The sequence below is a fragment of the Marmota monax genome, unplaced genomic scaffold, assembly GCF_021218885.2.
Source record: "Marmota monax isolate L192 unplaced genomic scaffold, Marmota_monax_Labrador192_F-V1.1 WCK01_AAM20220418_F8-fsc00024, whole genome shotgun sequence".
Classification (NCBI taxonomy): Eukaryota; Metazoa; Chordata; class Mammalia; order Rodentia; family Sciuridae; genus Marmota; species Marmota monax.
Window position 1 is genome coordinate 7032636 of NW_026695224.1, and position 9854 is coordinate 7042489.

General features: G+C 45.4%; 1 protein-coding gene across 1 annotated transcript; it reads right to left on the reverse strand.

Moving 5' to 3' along the window:
- Window positions 1–8545: 8545 nt before the first annotated feature.
- On the reverse strand, window positions 8546–9237 carry Chd9nb (CHD9 neighbor). Its single transcript, XM_046434957.2, has one exon. The coding sequence runs from the start codon at window positions 9113–9115 to the stop codon at window positions 8957–8959; it is 159 nt and encodes a 52-aa protein (XP_046290913.1). The 5' UTR covers window positions 9116–9237; the 3' UTR covers window positions 8546–8956.
- Between the last annotated feature and the right edge of the window lie 617 nt (window positions 9238–9854).

The window sequence follows — 9854 nt, forward strand, 5'->3', positions numbered from 1 at the left end:
CATGTGCAAGGCCCTGGGTTCAATCCACAGAACCAGAAGGAAAGAAGGAAGAGAGTGAGGGAGGGAGGGAGGGAGGGAGGGAGGGAAGAGGAAAAGAAGGAAGAGAGAGGGAATGAAGGATTAACAGTGGGGAATTGTAACAGTAGTCACCCTTTTGTGAGTTGTCCTTTGACTTCCTTTCCCTTTTTACTGGCATTCTAAATTCTAAAGAATTCTACTGCACCTAAATGAGTAAGATATTAATTGTTAAATAATATCTCTTCCAATTCACAAAACCCAGAACATCTGCTGACCTTCAGATAATGTCAGCATGTGTAAAGCCCCTCCTAATTCTTTAGTCTTGAACATAACTAACACAAAGTGTGCAAATTACTGTGTTTCATCTAAAGAATTACAAGAAATAGCTATACGAGGTCAAGGTCAATTATACTGTCTGACCAGAAGGGAAAAAAAAAGTGGACTCCTACTCAGGATGACAAATGCTCTGCTCGGTATATGGTCTTCCTGCCCATTGTCACCCCACTTCTTCTTCCTTCCTCTAAAAGTTCTTTCATGTACCTGAGTTCCCTAAGATGGCCTTTTTATGGGGATGATGTCTCCCCCCATCTTCTCAGGGTGCTGGCCCTGGGAAAAAACTCATTTCTTTTTCACCAACTCTCATCTCCCAAGTATTGGCTTTTGAGCAACAAACAGCTGAATTTAGGCCTGGTTAGAAAAAAAAAAAAAAAACTTTGGTACTGAGATTGGAGACTGCAAATCTGAGAAAAGACAATTAATGAAGGGCAGGGGATGTAGCTCAGTTTGTAGACTGCTGGCCTCTCAGGCACCAGGCCCTGGGTTCAATCCCCAGCACCACAAAAAAAAAAAAAGACAATTAATGAGGTCCCCCAAAAGCTCATGTGTGAGACAATGCAAGAAAGTTCACAGGTGAGATGATCAGGTTATGAGAGCCTTAACCTAATCAGTGCATTAATTCACTGATAGGGATTAACCAGAGGTTACCATAGGCAGGTAGGGTGTGGCTAGAAGAGATGGGTCCTGGGGGTATGCGTTTGGGGAATACATTTTGCACTTTAGGAGCAGCACTCTCTCTTTGCTTCCTGGTGACCATGTCCTGAGCTACTTTCCTCCCTCACATGATATGCTGCCTCATTTCAGGCCAAAGCAATGGAGTTGGCTGACTGGACTGAGGCCTCTGAAACTGTGAGTCAAATAAACTTTTCCTCCTCTAATATGTTTTTTGTCAGGTCTTACAGTCACAGTGGTGAAAAAGCTGACCAAAATGGGGGTTGTTTTGCTTTTATTTTGTTTTTGTTTTGCAGCGCCGGAAACTGATGCTTTGCAGTGCTGGGGGACCTTTGTGTCCATTAGGCAAGGGCAGTACCACTGACCTGCACTCCAGCCCTGGCTCAGTCTTTTCTTCACACTTGCATCCAGGAACCCCCAATAATGGGAAACTCATGGAGTGGCCCAAAGTAAAGGTTTACATTATCAACTCAATGAAAAGGGGTGGTTTAGGGCTTCAATGGGAAAATATGGACCTTCCTTTTGTAAGGTCTTTGCTTAGCAACTGGATGGTCATCTTAAGTGACAGCTGCCATTTAAAAAAAAAAAAACTTTCGCTTTCCTGCCCAAGGGCCTTTCTGGGAAAGGCTCACCACTCCCTCTTACCAATCCAACTCTTCACACCTGCGTTCTTTCCCACCCAAAGGCATATCACCACTCCCTCGTACCAACCCCACCCTTACCCACCTGCATTAGGACCCCAGCTCTAATCCCTGAACCTGCCCCCATTAAATTCCCAAACCCCAAGCCCCCATTGCCTCTCTCCTCTATGGAGAGATGTGCCTTTATCTGCCAGCTCTGACAAATAAACTCTCGTGTGTATCTCTGCCTGGTCTCCGTCTTTCATTTCTCACTTGCCCATCTCCCAGTTCCTCGCTTTCCTTTTACCTTTGAGGGATTTTTATTGTTTGCTTTTGTTTCATTTTGAATTTTGGATTTGGTTTTGTTTTGTTTGAATTTTGGTTTTGGTTTTGTTTGCAGTGTGGGAGGTGAGTTGAACTCAGGACCCCGAGCATCCCACAACAAACATTCTATCAGTGCAATACATTCTCAGCCTTCTATTGAGCATTCTGATGCAGATGGGAAGGGGCAATTGGTCTTCTCAGCTGTTGCATTCCCAGGAATCTCTACTTGGTGAGGGCTAATAGTACGTGTTTTGTTGATTATTTGGTTTGGTTTGGTTTGGTTTTGGTACCAGGAATTGAACCCACAGGTATTCAATCACTGAGCCACATCCCCAGCTCTTTCTTTTATATTTTATAGAGAGACAGGGTCTTGCTGAGTTGTTTAGGGACTCCCTATATTGCAGAGGCTAGCTTTGAACTTGCAATCCTCCCGAGTCAGCCTCCCAAACTGCTAGAATTATAGGCATGTGCCACCACACCCCAGCAGTACATGTATTTTTTGAGAGGCTGTGATTTAGTCAGATAAGGGAAGAACAGAGAGGATTTCTTTCCTCGTCATCTGTTCCTCAAATGTTCTCACCTTAAAATTTAAAAAAAAAAAATCCTTTACACAGGGAATAGGAGTGTAACTCGGTGGTAGACAGCTGGGCTTAGATTCTCAAGGGCCTGGGTTTGATCCCCAATCCAAAACAAACAAACAAAAACCTAATACCAACTCAAGGGGTCTAAGAGGGCATCCACAACCCCAAAATAAATTCCCTAAGATTTAAGAGCTGAAAGTCATGATGTTACGTAAGCTCCTGTGTTTGCCAGGGCCTTCCAGAGAATAGAACCAATAGGATATCTAGAGATATATTCTAAAGGGTTTATTGTGGGAATTGGGTTACCTGATAATGGAGGCCAGAAAGTCCCATGATTTAAAGTCTATTGTAGCCAGACACAGTGGCATACACCTGTAATCCCAGCAGCTCAGGAGGCTGAGGCAGGAGGATCGCAAGTTCAAAGCTAACCTCAGCAATTTAGCAAGACCCTAAGCGACTTAGTGAGACCCTGTCTCTAAATAAAATATAAAAAGGGTTAGGGATGTGGCTGAGTCATTAAGCGTCCCTAGGTTCAATCCCTAATACTAAAAAAATAAAGAAAAAAGAAAAAAGAAGTCCCTCCCTAGTGGCAGGAAAATTGCCTCCAAGAGATTCCAGGTTCAAACTGGTCTATTTTATTAATCTCAAAATGAAGGTGAATACTTATTTCCTAATATGTTCAATAAAATGTTCAAAGAAGACTCTTATTGGACTCATTTAGATCATGTGCCATACTTTGAATCAATCACTCTGACCAGTTCTAGGCAACGCTCAACCCGGAATCCGAGGATGGGATTGGGCCCCACCAATCACGTGGGTCAGAAAAGTTTTCCCCAGGGAAAAAGACAGGAGATTTTACTGTCACAGGAAAGCAGGAGCTGAAACTCCAAACCTCAGCTCTTGCATTCCAATGAAAGAAAATTTAAAGTCAGACACCAAACGTCACAGAAGAGTACAAGTGACAGTAAAGTAAAAGCAAAGTGAAGTTCAAGCAGAGAACACTCTCGAGAGAGAGTGGGCCCTCTCTGAACAGAGAACACAAAGGAGACAACGCTGTCTCCAAATTTATTACTGTTTGGTGTTTACCAGGAGAACTGGGGACCACCTTCTGTACTCTCCACCAGCCAGGTGTTCAACTCCTCCTTCACATTGAGTGGTGGAGTTGTTGACCTTGATCCTCTCTGAAACCATCATGGTGGCCATCCTATTTAGCGGGGCTGCATCTACAAGTCAATCCCATGTTAATATGGGCACTGGGGTCCGTAACTGGTCAGAAGTGACCTTAGTGTACCTGCGCTACTAAAGGAATCCTCCTTCCCAGACAACTGGAGACGCTTACAGCCCTAATTCCCAACTTCACATGGACCTCAGTGAACGCTGTCAAGAGTGAGTCCCATGAATCCTTTCTTCTTGACGAGATTTCCAACTAGTTCCCTTGCTTTTCTGTTTTTTTTTCTACAAATTAACTTACCACCTTTTGCTTTCTCGACTACTTTGGAAGTAGTTTAAAGAAGACCCTAAAGGGATTTAAAGAACACTTGTGACCTCGCCTGCATTGCACTGCTTATTGCTAGCTACTACTTAACATGACCAGAAGACAGACTACAAAGCAGTCAAAAGCAATTAATGTTCAGGTGTCATTCCTCTGCCTAAGTCCCTCAGTGAACTCCCCATCTTTTTCTTTTTTTTTTTAATGTTTCCTTTTTTGTTTTCTGGTATTGAGGATTTAATCCAGGGGTGCTTCACCACTGAGACACATCCCAGTCCTTTTTATTTTTATTTTGAGACAGGGTCTAAGTTGCTGAGGCTGGCCTCGAACTTGTAATCTTCCTGTCTCAGCCTCCTCCGGAGCCGCTGGGATGACAGGCATGTGCCACTACACCCAGCCATGTTTTTGTTTTTTAGCGATGGGATCTTCCTATGTTGCCCAGGCTGGCGTCTGGGTTCAGGTGATCTTCCTGTCTCAGCCTCCATGCAGCTTCCTGAATCCAACCTTGGGTCATACACTCCCCTTCTGAAAAACCCATGGGGCAGGGGGTGCTCAGTGGTCAAACCCAAGGCCTCAAGCATGCTAGGTAGGAATTCTACCACTGAGTTATATCCCCGCATCACAAAAAATAAAAATGAAATACCCATCCTCTCTTCCTGGCTAATTCCTACTTAGTCTGGAAGGCCGAATGTGGATATCCCCTAGATAATTAAGAGCTCTCTGAACCACCCTATTTCTGTAATTTCACATTTTATTAACACTAAGAAGTTTGGCATAAGATGCCCTTCAATAGATGAATGGATAAAAAAAAAGGTGGCATATATACACAATGGAATATTACTCAGCAATAAAAGAGAATAAAATCATGGCATTTGCAGGTAAGTGGATGGAGTTAGAGAAGATAATGCTAAGTGAAGTTGGCCAATCCCAAAAAAAACAAATGTTGAATGTTTTCTTTGATATAAGGAGGCTGATACATAGTGGGGTAGGGAGCAGGAGCATGGGAGGAATAGACGGACTCTAGATAGGGCAGAGGGGTTGGAGGGGAAGGGAGGGGGCATGGGGTTATTAATGATGGTGGAATGTGATGATCATTACTATCCAAAGTACATGTAGGAGGACACAAATTGATGTGAATATACTGTGTATACAGCCAGAGATATGAAAAATTGTGCTCTATATATGTAATAAGAATTGTAATGCATTTTGCTGTCATATATAAATAAATAATAAGAATAATTTTTTAATTAATTTTTTTAAAAAAGATGGAAGCTCATGCCTGAACCACCCAAATGTTCTTCAGTGGCAATTCAGGCCAAATTTCAACAATATACTTTGGGATAATGTTTCTTTTTTATTAAAATCTTTCCCCATATCTTTTATTAAAGATCCATTAATAGCAAAAAAAAAAAAAAGAAGAAGAAGAAGAAGAAGTTTGGCATAAAGTAATCACCTAGTAATTGCTTTACTAATAAAGAAATGAATAAGTGTGAGTGAGTGATGGAAGAGTAGGACCTCAATACTTATTGAATGACTGAACTGATTTAAAAGGGAAAATTTTAAGCTGGGTGTGGTGGTGCACACCTCTGATCCCAGCAATTTGGGAGGCTAAGGCAGGAGGGTCACAAATTTGAGGCCAGCCTCAGCAAATTAATGAGGCCCTAACGACTTTGACTTAGCAAGACCCTGTCTCAAAATTAAAAAAAAAAAAAAAAAAAGAGGGTTGGGATGTGGCTCAATGGTTAAGTGACCTGGGTTCAATCCCTGGTTCCAAAAAATATATAAATAAATAAAAGGGAAAATTTGTTGCCTCATATCACTGAAAACTTCAGGGTAAAAACTGAATGTGAATGTATAAATAAATGGATACGTGGGTAGAGGCAGGTAAAGGTGGAGACAGACAGAAAGACGTGTGGAGAGATAAGTTAGCTAACAACAAATCTTCTCTTCCAGCAGTCTTGGAAGTGTACTAGAGCCAGGACTTTCAAGCGACAGCCATCTGGGCAGACTCCCAGGCCTTAAAGCCATATTAAAGAGGACATAATCCTGACCACTTTCGCCTGGCACTTGAGATATTCCTGAGCCTCGGAAAGAGAGAGATGAGTGATACCAGGGCCCAGTGGAACAAGGAGAATGTCCTTAAACAGAAACAGCAAGTGCTTTTTCCTGTTAGAGATTAACTCCCTGGCAAAGTACAGCATGCCTGCCACCCAGCTGGAGGTGGGTGAGGGATCTTGTTCTTTAGAGCCCTCAGAGACCTTGAACTTAACCGAATGAGCATCTTGCTCCATCCCAAAAGGAAGCAAGACAAACCACCCAGGTTTCTGAACTTTTGGCCTAGAGCCTCCTTCCTTTGATTAGGTAAGAAGCTGAGCGAGTTCGGCTTCTGAGGGGGGTCCTGCGAGGCCTCCAAGCCTCACTCTCCCACCAGTCCTGAGTGTGGGCCCTCTCCTCCCCAGCACTGTCCTGTTAAACAGGGCGAATTTCCATTAGGAGGAAGGAAAAAGGAAAACAGAAGTTGTCCCCCAAAAAAGTGAAAGCAGCTCCCAAAGCTTGGCCTGAGCCCAGGAGGCTGTAGGAGGAGACCTTGAACTTCCTGATCCCCAGCCACAAGCCCAAGCCTGTTTCCTGGCCCACAGAAAGCTCAGCACCCCCAGGGACAGAGCAGGGCTTGGGGCCAGCGGATGAGGCCTCCTGCTCCTGTTCAGGCTCTGCTGAAGCAGAAGGAAGCTTTTGTAGTTAAGGTTAGGCCGAATGGTTTCACTTCTTTCCCTTCTTCTTTACCACCATCACCTTATGGTCTCAAAATAAGTCCTCTTCAGGGCTGGGAATATAGCTCAGTTGGTAGAGTGCTTACCTAGCATGCATAAGGCCCTGGGTTCAAGTCCCAAGTACCACATACACACACAAAAAAATTCCTCTTTGGTTTGCCAAGTTCTTGTGGCAGAGAAGAAGGATCCCTTCTAGTACCTTATAGGCTTTGTCTTCCATTGCACACCTTCCCTCTCCTACTTTCAACCTCCTCCTTTTTGTCCGGGAGGATTACTAGGGATTGAACCCAGGGGTGCTTTACCACTGACCCACATCCCAGCCATTTTACTATTTATTTTGAGACAGCATCTCACTAAGTTTCTGAGGCTGGCCTCCAACCTGTGATCCTCCTGCCTCAGCCTCCCTGTAATCGCTGCGATTACAGGCTTGTTCCACCATGTCGGATCTCTCTCTCCCTCCGTTCTTCCTACCCTTTTCCTCCCTCCTCTATCTCCTTTCCTCTTTCTCGTCTTCCTCCCTCTTCCTCTTCCTCCCTCTCATCAGAGTAAAAACAAAAGACCCTGAATGCCTCAGCCAACCTGCAGTAGGGTGACTCCAAGCCAACCAGAGGCCTCTTGCTCCTCAGGCAGATAAGTCCCAAATGAATAAAGAGAAACAGTTCCTGCTTTACAGCACAGAATGTCAGCAAAAAAAAAAAAAAAACAAAAAAACACTTGAATTTCAGTTTATTCACCAGAAAGACCCCCCCTCTACTTCAGTACCACTAAGCTACATCCCAGTTCTTTTTTTCTATTTTGAGATGGGGTAGACCTAAATTGCTGAGTCTAACCTCAAACCTCAAACTTGTGATCCTCCTACTTCTGGGTCTGGAGTAGCTGGAGTTACAGATACCACCTCACCCAGCAAAAACCTCTTCTTTAAGCAAGACTCTGCATGGGTTCAGAAGCCATACTTCTGGGGTTCAAATCTGGTCTCTGCTAATCATGTCTGGCCATACTCAAGGAAGTCACTTACTCTCCTCACCTGTAAAATGGGTTGGTGTTTCTGGGTGAATCAAACTACCCCTGGCGGGTTCTCAGCGTGATGCCTGGCAAGAGGAAGGCTCCCTCCTGCTCTCACTCCACTTCCACAGAACTGCTCCCACCCTCCCTGCCAATCCTTCAATCTCACCTCCCCCCATCCTGTCCTTCAAATGTGTTGTGTCGTCATTTATTTGCAAACATGTCTATTTGATTTCAAATGAAAATTCTTTAGCATTTGCATTAAAACCAAAACACATGCAAGGAGAGAAAAAAGAGAGGTTGACAGACATGTTAGTAAACAGTGAAATATTTTTGAAGGCTGGATGCAGATAGCTCAGATGCTAGAAGGTTCAACTTGACAGACATTTGGTAGGAGACATGTGAATATTAGCAGACCGACCTTTTTCAAGGGATTAATAACTAGGAACCTGAATCCCTCCTCCTTCTTCCTTCCCACCGGCACTCAAAGGGCTACTTACTGAATGACCAAAGCTTCATGCCTTCCATTTAAGGGATCCCCATCTGATCCTGATCATTCCCACAATTCATTAACAATACTGCAAGTTAAATATTAAATTATTCATGCAAACAGTGTGCAGTGAGCCAAATGCAAAAAAAAAGAAAAGAAAAGAAAAGAAAGAAAAAACCCTTCCTGTCAGGGATGTCGGCTGTGTAGCCAGCCATTGAAAAAAAGGAGACAAAGAGCCCAAATTGAGACCCACACACCGCAATCAATGTTATGACCACAGAGTCTCCAGAGTTCCGGAGAGTGCACCAGGTTGGGGGACGGGGGTGGGGGGCACTGGACTGTCACAGCCCAAGGGCAGAGTGTCACTGGACCACAGGAGTCTACAGCCAGGCCTGTTCGTTTTCAGAAGCCGAAGACTTCTTTTGTCCTCTGCGGGAGGCTGGGGAGTAGGTTCCTGTGATCGTCCCACTCCCTCCACACCCCGCTCCACCCCAGCAGGAAAAGCCCAGTTCTGAAGCCTGGATCCCAAGCAAGGGGGACTTTTCGCTCTCCTCCCTCTGCGCGCAGCTTCTCAGAATGTTGGGTTGTCTCCTGTTTCAGAGGCCAAAGCGGCTCCAGAATCGAGGCCAGGTCCGACTTTGGAGTAAAGCAGCTCAGCTCTGGGGTTCGGGGTGTCCATCCTCCAGGGGGGTGACCTTGGCATCCGCTGCCTCGGCGCCAGGCTCCACGCTCGGTTCTTCTCCCTTGGACTGTTCTCCAGACTTCTGGGGCTCAGGCACCACCTCGGTGCCCTTGCTGGAGTGGCACCCCATCTCAGTGGGACGCTGTGGGTCAGTGCCCCTGAACCCTCGGAGAGGAGGCAGGTACGTGCGCAGGGCGTCAGGAGCCAGAATTAAATAACCCTCGGACCTCTGCTGCAGAGGGAGCTGGTTCGGTTTCTATGGCTACAAGGAGACGCCCCCGGTGCACAGGGAGCCCCCTGCGGAGTGGGCAGGGCTTGGAGGGTGGCCTTTCCAGAGAACCCGGCTGATTCCTGGCGGTGTGCCCCATTCATTCCACCGGAGGAATTCCCTTTTGTTTAGCTTCTTTGTAGATCCCCCACCACCACCACCACCACCTAGTTACCTGTAAACACAGCCTGCCTTCACACGCAACCAAGGCCCTGTTACCATGCAACAAGCCGTGGCCTCCCTCCTTCACATCCAGGTCTGCGAGTCACAGACCCCCCACTTGCAAGCCAGCCCCTACCCAAAAAGCCAGGGTCACATCCAGGTCTGCGAGTCACAGACCCCCACTTGCAAGCCAGCCCCTACCCAAAAAGCCAACTCCGCCCAGTGTGGAAGAATGCGGAGTCCAAGACAGTGGACCCAAACATATAGGTAATTAAAAGAAGAATAGGCAATGGGTGGTACTGTGTGCCAAGTACAGTTCACATTAATTAACTTGTTCACAACCCTGACAGGTAAGTTGGGGAATCTGGAGTGTTTTCAATTTTGTTTTGTTTTGTCTTGTCTTATTAGAAATCAAACCCAGGTGCACTTAACAATTGAG